The sequence below is a fragment of the Drosophila willistoni genome, unplaced genomic scaffold (genome assembly GCF_018902025.1).
Source record: "Drosophila willistoni isolate 14030-0811.24 unplaced genomic scaffold, UCI_dwil_1.1 Seg169, whole genome shotgun sequence".
NCBI classification, from domain to species: Eukaryota; Metazoa; Arthropoda; class Insecta; order Diptera; family Drosophilidae; genus Drosophila; species Drosophila willistoni.
The window spans coordinates 4,097,443-4,108,677 of record NW_025814128.1 but is presented as its reverse complement, the minus strand read 5'-3'; the positions used below and the strand labels follow the sequence as shown (position 1 = coordinate 4,108,677).

The 11,235-nt window shown below is 41.9% G+C and overlaps 1 protein-coding gene across 1 annotated transcript; it reads right to left on the bottom strand.

The window, feature by feature from the left end:
• Positions 1 to 994: 994 nt before the first annotated feature.
• LOC124460998 lies at positions 995 to 8,822 on the bottom strand. The gene is made up of 6 exons (XM_047012590.1): positions 7,943 to 8,822; positions 6,991 to 7,195; positions 6,557 to 6,903; positions 3,594 to 6,205; positions 3,473 to 3,506; positions 995 to 1,206 (listed from the first exon to the last, which is right to left on the bottom strand). Exons 1-6 carry the CDS (start codon positions 8,820 to 8,822, stop codon positions 995 to 997), a joined length of 4,290 nt encoding a protein of 1,429 aa, XP_046868546.1.
• Between the last annotated feature and the right edge of the window lie 2,413 nt (positions 8,823 to 11,235).

Below are 11,235 nucleotides of genomic sequence, written 5' to 3'. Positions count from 1 at the left end.
ACGCGAAATCCCTGGAAAAGACATCTGCTGAGAGATCTGAAAAGACATTTTGGCCTGCTAGGCCAAAATACTCAATTAGGTTAGATCGTCTCGGGATGCACCAAATCAAATCAGAATAAATCTGAAGTGGCAACAACAATAGATTTTTTTTTTTGTTATTTGACTGCGGTATAGCGAATTTGCAATCTGTCCAGGGATAATCAGCAAGTTTCCTTGAATGGGCATTGACGGTTACAATGTTTGTATGTTAAACAATATTACAAAGTTTGTATGTTAAACAGTATTACAATAGGGTGTTTGGGTGGTTATATAGGGGAGTGAGTAGAGGGGGAGAAAGCTAATTAAATAGGAATATTATTCTCTGTGACGTGGCAGGTCTAGCGTGTGGATTCTTCTTAGGCGCCTGGTGGTGCTGCTGTTGTCCAACATATTGATGGCGTACGGGTTCACGTACCTGTCAAGACGCTCCAGATAGGCTGCGGTCAGTCTGGAAATATCATGATCGACCCATTGGATATCCAGTTCAGTGTGTATTTCCCTGTTTGTCATAAGAAAGTGGGCATTTGAGATGATCATTAGCGCCTTGCTTTGGAGTTCTTGTATTAGCTCACAGTTGGGTCGGCTGGCGGTGCCCCAGATTGGTATTCCATATGTCCACATTGGCTTCATTATGACTTTGTAAATTAGGAGCTTTATGTTTAGCCGAAGTGTAGACCTTCTCCCTATAAGCCACAGGTACTTTTTTAGCCTTGCGTCGAGCTGGCTTCTTTTGCTCTTCAGATGCTGCTTCCATGTTAGCCTTCTGTCCATAATCAGTCCCAGATATTTGGCTGAGTCACAGTGTGGGGGGATGGGGGTTCCGTCTAGTAGTATAGTTGGACGGTAACCTCTCCTCAATGTAAATGTTGTTTGAACGCATTTTTCTGGGTTGACCGCCATGTTCCATCTTTTGAGCCAGATGCTTGTGATGTCTAGCTGCATTTGTAGAAGGTTACTAGCCTCCTGTGGCACTAGCCTTGGTTGCCATGAAGGCAGTGTCATCCGCGTATGTTGCAGTTAGGAGTTTGGGATCGTTGAGTATCGGCATGTCAGCTGTGTAGAGGGTGTAGAGCACTGGGCCGAGAACGCTTCCCTGGGGGACTCCGGCTCTGACGTCTTTGATGACAGAGTTTTCATCACCGCATTTCACATAGAAGCTCCTGTTTTCTAGATATGATTTAGCAGTATGTAGAATGGGGCCGGAAGGACATTTTTAATTTTGTTTAGTAGGCCAGTGTGCCAGACCTTCTCGAATGCTTGTTTCACATCTAGACATACTCCAGTACAGTATTTCTTCTCCTCAAAAGCATCCAGAAATCCCTGGAAAAGACATCTTAAGGTGGATGCAATGTTGTTGCCAATTGTGTTGGCAAACTTACGTGCTAGCTGATCCTACCTTTAATAAACCGGGTAAAGTTGATATAATAATGGGGGTAAACGTATATACCCAAATCTTTAAAGGGGGAATCACAAAGATTGATGGCCTGCTAGGCCAAAATACTCAATTAGGTTAGATCGTCTCGGGATGCACCAAATCAAATCAGAACAAATCTGTAGTGGCAACAACAATAGATGTCACAGGTTCTAAACAATGTTGGGAGAACAAGAAAAGTAAATGGCAAAATAAATACAACACAATGCCAAGCACACTCAACAACAAAACTCAAGAAATAAATTTATGGTCCCCGGCAGGACCTCACATTGGAGGTGAATTGAAAACTGCGGAAGAAAAATTATATATACCAGATATATTTTCAACCCTCGAAAGCGTGGGTTATTAGAATAAGTATTTTTAAGAACAATTGTCGCCTAGAATCTAAGAGTTCATTTATATACACAACACTTTTGTAAATAAAATCAGTTCATATTTTGAATTCAACCAATGAATTTCAGCCCGATAGCTCTTAAGACGGCTGAGTAAAACGCATATGCACAGACGGACGAACGAACGGACAGACGGACATGGCTATATCAACTCATGCTGATCAAGAACATATATACTTTATGGGGTCGGAAACGTCTCCTTCTGTGCGTTACAAACATCTGACCAATTTTATAATACCTTCTGCAAGGGTATAAAAAATAACAACAAGGTAACGTCGCTGGACTGGTGACGGCAGCGGCTAAGAAACTATTTGTAAGACGAGAAGTAGCCACAACCAACAAGGAAAAACCCACCAAATACAGCCTTCAACAATTCAGTAACAACAGGGCATAGAAAAATCATCAGCAAAAAAATAAAAATGTAAGTGAGATTTTTGTTGTTTGAATAAATTAATCTTGGATTCTTGAAAACTCAATGATTCGCTTGGCATTGGCTAGATAACTAAAACGTTGAGGTGGACATGCTCTGTTTTAATAAGTTTTAAAACTAAAACTTTTGCACCAACCATTATAAAAACAATTTATACTATTAAACAATATTTGTTTCGGTGTGTTCATGTGCTGGCATAGTCAGAAAAATAGTGATAGTAGTGACGAGGATTTACTAAAGGTTATAGGAGGCAAAAGTGAGCAAGTGAAAGAAACGTACAAAATGCCAACAACAGAGGAGGTGATGAAAATAGTACAAGTGGCAGTGCAGACTGCGCTTGATCACCAAGCTGCACAGATGCAGTCTACTTTCACACAACAGTTAAGCCAAGAAATGGAGTCTTTAAGGACTCAGTTAGAAAATTTAAGACCAGTCGCAATTGAGGTGGAGCTATATTGGAATGCCGAAATCATCCCAGGAATAGAGTGTAGGGAATCATTAGATACCGTTAGATCCTTGCCAGATTTCGATGCCAATCAAAACGAGTATATTTCATGGGGCTCCGCAGCTTCATTCCCATATGAGCTAATTCGACCTTATGGGGGCAGCTCCTCCAACTACCAAGTAGTAGGCATAATTAGGAATAAAGTAAAAAGTGCCGCTAGTTCCACTCTGGTGACGTATAATACTGTTAAAAATGTCGATGCGAATAATCGCTATAAAGCTCGGATAGACTTCACCTACGCAGACAAAACGTCCATTCTCGTTATTTAGCAAAAACTGGGAACCCTACGACAGGGGAGCAGAAAAAACTTTGACCCTACTCAATAATAAAACAATAATGACAAAGAAAAACAATTTAATGTCCGATCCATACATGGGACCTTAAAAGTAACAGAAAAATGTCCAATGCATATTTTCGGTCTTAAAGCACACATTTTTTTTATATATATCCCAGATGATTGAGACGGCAAAATTGGTTTTGACCTCTTAAAAAAGGTTGGAGCAACTATCGATCTATTAAACAACCACATAATTACTGATGATTCATAAATTAACTTTGCTGGTTCGTTTTGTATAATAAACATAGGTTTGCGTTTTATTCCATGTGTTGGTCTCTGTTGACAATAAGCAATTAACTAACTCAACATACATTTTCTCGTTTTCACCACACGCTACCTATTGCATCAGCCAAAACGGTGTGACCATGCAACTTAAAGTTAAAAATAATAAAATACAAAGATCGTTTACATTCAAATAAATTTAAGTTTAAGAATTCAGCAACCGTTCCTCAACATACCGCCGGGCCCTGAAACAATGTTTCTGAAACTGGCAGGGGAGCCACCTTGGTTATGGGACGGGTCATCTCTCCTGTAGCTGTCTTTAACTTAAGGGCTCGTACTAGACCGTCTGGGCCAGGAATCGTCTCGATAATGCGGGCCAGGATCCAAGAAGCCGGAGGAGTATGAGAATCCTTTACTAGAACGAGATCATCAGGCCTCGGGTTTGCCGATTTCATTAACCATTTTGGCCTTTGCTGCAACGACGTAAGGTACTCAAGATGCCACCTTTTCCAAAAGCCTTGTAACATGGCCTGAGATTGCTGCCAGTAATCCAATCGGTTTGCCGGCACTTGGTCCAAATCTCCATCTGGCACTGTGGTATAAGGACGACCGATCAACATGTGAGCGGGCGAGAGATATCCAACCTCTGTATCGGAAGTGGCACAAAGAGGCCTTGAGTTGATCACCGCTTCCACCTGTGTTAACAACGTATGCATTTGTTCGAATGTAAGAACGGCGTGGCCGATTACTCGGTGTAAATGAAGCTTCACAGAGCGCACACCCGATTCCCATTTGCCTCCCCAGTGGGGCGCATGTGGCGGTATGAACTTCCAGTTGATGCCTTCGATCGATAACGCCTCTGCTATCTTGTTATTGTGCAGCTGGGATTGAACTAATTGTTCCATTTCGTTAAGACTTCTTTTGGCTCCCACAAAATTTCGTCCATTGTCGCTGAACATTGTCACACATTTGCCTCGCCGTGAAATGAAACGTCTAAGAGCAGCCAAAAATGTATCAGTGCTAAGGTCTGTTGCCAGCTCCAAGTGTAAAGCTGAGGTTGCCATGCATACGAAGAGACATATGTATCCCTTTTCCTTTCGAGCGGTCCTTCCTTTGTGTGTCTTCATCATGATTGGGCCAGCATAATCACAACCTGTATTTTCGAACGGAAATGCTTGCCGAACTCTCACTGCCGGTAGTGCGGCCATTAGTTGGTTGCTGGTATGTGCTCGCTGTCTGAAGCATTTTATACAGTTGTGAGTAACTTTACGAATCAGATTTCTGGCTCCCATTATCCAGAAACGTTGACGAACGATGACAAAGAGGGCCGAAACTCCTGGGTGTAGATTATGTTGATGCTCGTGTTCCAAAATTAGGTGAGATATGCGATGCTTCCTCGGCAAGATGAGCGGATGCTTGGCTGAATATGATAACTCTGAATTATTGAGTCGACCTCCTACACGTAGAAGCCCATTGTCATCTAAAATCGGCGTCAGGGTACACAGCTTAGAGCCTTTTGGTACGCATCCTTCATTTCGTAGCGCTTTTCGTTCTTTATACCATTCGTCTTGAGCTTGCTGCAAACATAGGTTCCTGGCTGCCTTGTACTCGTCATAGGTTACGGCGAAATTGTCTGACTTTTCTTGGGGGTTTTTCATGTGTCTGATGAATCGTAAAATATATGCCACAATGCGCACAAGTCTCGGCCAGGAAGAAACACGACCAATGAGTTCTTCGAGGGGAGATGACTCGTTCATGGTTTCCGCGAGAGTAACTAATACTGTAGCCTTCAACTCTTTTCGGTACTCGTCTTCTGAAATTAAGTTAGAGATTTGTATATCATCTTCGTTACCTAAGTTAAGATGTGTCTCAGCCAGCCAGTCGGGACCCTTCCACCAGAGAGTAAACGGGAGTAAGTCCTCAGCCAGCATTCCTCTAGAAGCGCAGTCTGCGGGGTTCTGCTTGGTATTAACATGGCGCCACGAGTCCCTTGGTATTACTTCCAATATCTCGGCAGTACGATTGCCAATGAACGTCTTTAAACTAGCTGGCAAGTGGTTCAACCATGCCAACACAATTGTCGAATCACACCAAGCATATACGGTGCTTTCTAGATCCTTCCAAGCTAATTTAATTGATGCGATCAGCCGACTTAGCAGAAGTGCGCCACATAATTCCAAACGAGGGAGCGATTGCTGCTTAAGTGGAGCGACCCGTGTTTTCGCTGCAATCAGTGAAACCTCTATGCTGCCATCCTGGTTCACGATCCGAGAGTATACGACTGCTGCGTATGCTTTTATTGAGGCGTCTGAGAAGGCGTGGAACTCTATTCGTCTGCCGACATACCCAATATGACGCCGTATCTTTAACTGCCTTATGTTGATAATGTCTTCGCGATACTTACGCCATCGGTCTGCCAGCTTGGTTGGAAGCGGTGAATCCCAATCTAGATTAAGAAGCCAGAGCTCTTGGAAAAGGATCTTGAATTGAACAATGACCGGCGCCAGTAGACCAAGCGGGTCAAATATGCGTGATACGTCTGATAATACTTGTCTTTTTGAACTTTCTGTGCATTCGCTCAACCTTATACCATATGTGAAGATGTCAGACTTTGGTTCCCAATGTATTCCTAATACCTTGACGGAGGAGGCATCTCCAGTCACACTTGTCGCTGCTGCTTCTTCTAAAGAGCCGATTCCGTGGGTATTGGATACCCATTTCCCAAGCTCCAGCTGTGCGCGACCTAATAGTTGAATAAGTTCATCCTTGTTACGTATAAGTTGATCTTCCGTGTTTGCTCCGGTCAGGACATCGTCCACATAGAAATCTTCCAATAGAATCTTGGCAGCTGTTGGATATTTATGCTTTAGATCGATGGCAAGTTGTTCTAACACACGTACAGCTAAAAACGGTGCACAGGCTGTCCCATAAGTTACAGTACAAAGCTGGTAATGTTGCAGCTCTTCAGTTGGGTTTTCTCTCCATACAATTCGTTGATAATTTCGGTGATTTTCAGAAATCCATATTTGCCTAAACATTTTAATGATGTCTGCGCAAAAAACAAACTTATAAAGTCGAAAGCGTAAACACACATCCATTAGGTTACGCTGAATACTTGGGCCCACTAGTAACTCATCGTTTAGTGATCTGCCACTCTTATCTGTATAAGATCCATCAAATACAATTCTCAATTTCGTACCAATAACCGGATGGTGAGGCATATAGAACATGTGTTCTTTAGGTGCACTCGTCTTCTCTGACTCATCAAGGATGCGCATGTGTCCCAAAGCAATATATTCGCGCATGAACTTGGTGTACTCTTCCTTTAACCTTTTATCTTTCTGAAGTCGACGTTCTACTGAATAAAATCGTGATGTTGCTCCCTGAAGAGTATCTGCAAACTTAACATCCGAGTTCTTAAATGGAAGCTCAACACTATACCTCCCATTTGAGTCACGAAAGTGTGTAGAGCGAAAATGATTCTCGACCTTTAAATCATCAGCAGTCGGCGGCAAACTGCCACTTAATTCTTCCAATTCCCAAAACCTTTGGAGCGATGTATTTATTTCGATGGTTGATAACAGAGATGTTGTATTTGATCCTTGTTTAGCTGCAATTGAGGTGACCACCCACCCGAATATTGTGGATATTGCAATTATATTTCCATGCTTATCTAATACCTTCTCTCCTGTGAATGCGGACCACACGTAGTCGCTACCCAACAAAATGTCCACATGCTTAACGTTGGTTTCCGGTAGATCAGCCAGTTCTAACCCATCGAAAACTTTCAAAACGGCCGGGTCGACTTCATCCTTTGGCAATAGAGTGGTTATCTTACCTAAAACATGAGCTGTAATATCTAGTGTATGCTTCGAGAACCTTGATTTCAAATGTACTGCGCTGACCCCTCTTGTAGTATCGGCCTTGATTGACGAAATTCCTGAGACAAGTATTCGAGATGGTGAGCGTAAGAGGCCCAGTGATCGCATGCAAAGCTCCGATATGTATGATAGTTCTGATCCACTATCAAAGAGAACACGACAAGTGGTGTATGATCCCTTTGAATTTAATGCCAAAACTAGAGCTGTGGGCAATACACTCCTTGGTTTTCCTCGCGGCTGTAGATTTACCGCAGAACGTGCTAAATAACTCTGTGATTCTATAGATTGAGCTTCCTTTCCTTGCTTAGTTTCGGCAATCATGGCTACTGTGGGATTAATGCTCTTTTCTTCGACTTGGCGATGTAACAGCGTGTGGTGTTTGTCCTGACAATGTTTGCATCTATACTTGGATTCACATCTTGAAATACCATGGTCAGGCCTTAAACAACTGAAACACAAACGTTTCTCCTTAGCAAATGAGTAGCGCCTTTCCACGGAGAGGGCCAAGAACTGGTCACAGTTGTATACGTTATGCTCCTTAGACTCACATTTAAGACACCCTCTTGAGTCTGTGGAAATCAGTATCCGAGTATATTTCTTAACGTTTGATTGTGCGACTTGTTCGCAGCGGCTTAATTCGAACTCATCGCAACGTTCTCCGAGAAATCTAAGAAAATCCTTAATGGTTGGAGATGTCCCCTCACGGCTGTAGGACACCCACTTGCATTGAGACTCTGCATCAATTTTATCCAGTAGAAAATAGATCACCCAGCAGTCGCGATTAGTTTGGCCAAGTGCATCTAGGCCACGTACAACTTCACTCGCCCCATCGGCAATCTTTCGTAGAATGGTTACATCTGTCACCCTTGTTGATGGTAGACGTCTAAAATTATCCAACAGCGAGTTAACGACATGACGAGGTCGATCATAACGTTCCATTAGGCCTGCCCAAGCCGTTTCGTACGCCGCTCCTGTTAACGGCAAATGATTTATTAAACTTGCAGCCTCATCACAGAGAAAAGACTTGAGATATTGAAACTTCTGAGCTTTATCCAGATTCACCCTGTTGTGAATGGTACTCTCGTATAAATCCTTAAAGGCTGGCCACTCCAGGTAGTCGCCACCAAAAGGCTTGATGTGTAATTTGGGCAGCTGGACCTGTCCCCCTAACGCCGAACAGGCAGCTCCACTTACTGTCATGCTTTCATAAAACTCCCGTTGAAGTTCCATCTGCTTGTGTAGTATCTGCGACACTACTTCGTTGACTCCCTCACTGGAGTCCACGACCTTAGTTGCTTTTACTGGGTTAACCAATTTTCCCAGTTCCTTTAAGTGCAGTTGTGCAGTTAAGTACTTCATCTCATAATCTCCGTAGTCACCCATGGGGTCGACGTAACCTTGCGATTCTTGAAATTCAAACATATCATCAGTGGACCGATCAAACTCCTTCCACACGTTGTCGAGTCTGGTCATCATAGTATCCACCACATCCGCTGTGCAGTTTTCAGGCGGATTCTCCGAAAGTGTCAGCAGCCGCGTGAGGCTGGACTTTAACTTGGTGCGTGTTGCCTTTAGTTTTTCCATCTTAACTTGAGTAAAATTGCTTATCCCAACAGAATCCAAATCCGGCTCGAAGGACCAAATTTATGATGATTCATAAATTAACTTTGCTGGTTCGTTTTGTATAATAAACATAGGTTTGCGTTTTATTCCATGTGTTGGTCTCTGTTGACAATAAGCAATTAACTAACTCAACATACATTTTCTCGTTTTCACCACACGCTACCTATTGCATCAGCCAAAACGGTGTGACCATGCAACTTAAAGTTAAAAATAATAAAATACAAAGATCGTTTACATTCAAATAAATTTAAGTTTAAGAATTCAGCAACCGTTCCTCAACAATTACAAAAAATGGATCTTAGTCTAATAATTTTTTTCCTCAGAATCTCCCTATAATAATCCGAACTGGGTGATCGATAAAAAAGGGACGGATGAAAACGGCTTTCCTAAAAAGAGGCTAGTAATTGACTTTAGGAAACTAAATCAAAATACTACAGATGATAATGATTTCAACAATCGTGTCAAACATAGTAAAGGTCCAGTATTTTACAACATTGGACCTTAAATCGCGATTTCATCAAATAACACTAGCAGAAAAAGACAGGGAGAAAACTGCTTTTTCTGTCAATAATGGGAAGTATGAATTCTACAGACTTCCCTTCGGTCTCAAAAATGCTCCCAGTGTCTTCCAGAGGGCCATCGATGACGTCCTTAGGGAAAAGATAAGTAGAACATGCTACGTCTACATAGACGATGTTATTATTTTTTCCGAAACGAAAGAAGATCATGTTAGGGACATTGAATGGGTCCTTAAAAGTCTTCAGGACGCAAGGATGCGAGTATCACAAGAAAACTCAAAATTTTTAAAAAAAAAGTGTGGAATATGTGGGATTTATCGTATCTAGGGATGGTATTACGATTTCACCCGAAAAAGTTCAAGCAATAAAATATTTTTTAACGCCAAGTACACTTTTCGATCGCAGATTATTTCTTGGTCTTTCAGCTATTATCGCTGCTTTATTAGAGACTTTGCGAAAATCGCAGGTCCCCTCACAGATATTCTAAAGGGCGAAAATGGAAAAGTTAGGAAAAACATGCCTCGAAAAATAAAAATCGATTTTACTTCAGAACAACTCCGGACATACTCCAAGCATCGGAGGAAACTTTTTTAACTTACCTAAATTATCGACAACCATTCGATCTTACCAAAGACGCATTTGATCATGGGCTAGGCGCTTCCCGTAAATTCCTGTAAATTGCTTAATAACGAAAGAAATTTTGCGACCAACGAAAGAGAACTTCTTGCCACAGTGCGGTCACTAAAAAATTTGAGAAACTACCTCAATACGGTAAGAGACTTAAACATATCCATCAGCCGTTAACCTTCGCTGTATTAGATAAAAATGCGAAGTATATATGCTGGAAGGCATATATTGACGGATATGGCGCAAAGATGATTTACAAACCACGGAAGCAAAATTTTGTAGCAGACGCCCTTTTACGTCAGCACATTAACGCCTTCGAAATACCAGATATAAAATCAGAGTCCGATAGGGCAACCTGCCATAGCAAAGAGACTCTGACCTACACTATTTATGTATCCGATAAACCCTTAAATTGTATTCAAAATCAAATCGTGATTGAAGAAGCAGAGTTCCCCTCGGTTACGACATTCGTCCTCTTTCATAGTAAGACCAGGCACATAATACCCGCATTAAACTATGATTCACTTTTACAGACGCTACAAGAGGTAATAAATGCTGAAGTGGTAACCGCAATACACTGCAAACTGCCAGCTCTTGCTCTTAGTCTAAATTCTGGTATTGCAAACACATCATCACAGATGTACCAGACAAAGCAGAACAAAATAAATTTTAGTGACCGAACACAACAGGGCAGCCAGGAAATCACGAAACAAGTTTTGCAATAAAACCTTTTAAAATTGTTTTTATACCATACACCCATAGGGTGAAATGGTATATTAAAGTCGCCAAAATGTATGTAACAGGCAGAAGGAAGCATCTCCGACCCCACAAAGTATATATATTCTTGATCAGGATCAACAACCGAGTCGATCTAGCCATGTCCGTCTGTCCGTCCGTCTGTCCGTCCGTCCGTCTGTCCGTCTGTCCGTATGAACACCTAGATCTCGGAGACTGTAAGAGCTAGAGCCACCAAATTTGGTATGTAGGCTCGTGTAGTATGTAGAGTGATCAAGTTTATTTCAAATTTTTGCCACGCCCCTTTCCGCCCCCGCAATTTAAAAAAAGCGTTTATCTCAAAAACTATTCCAGCTAGAAACACCATATTTAGTATGTATATTCGCTTAGTAAATGCACACATTTTGTACGTATAAAAAATTTGCCACGCCCTTTTCCGCCCCCGTAATTTGAAAAACTTGATTATCTCCCGTATTTTCTTACCTTATGCAACC

What these genes read in the sequence shown, in the direction of transcription:
- LOC124460998 (XM_047012590.1), bottom strand. Translation starts at nt 8,822, where the DNA reads ATGGAAAAACTAAAGGCAACACGCACCAAGTTAAAGTCCAGCCTCACG. An exon ending in CAAGTGGGTGTCCTACAGCC is followed by an intron (nt 7,196 to 7,942) that starts GTGAGGGGACAT and finishes CTCATGTTTTAG; the next exon opens with GTAAGATAACCACTCTATTG. An exon ending in GCCTCACCATCCGGTTATTG is followed by an intron (nt 6,206 to 6,556) that starts GTACGAAATTGA and finishes AATATCCAACAG; the next exon opens with CTGCCAAGATTCTATTGGAA.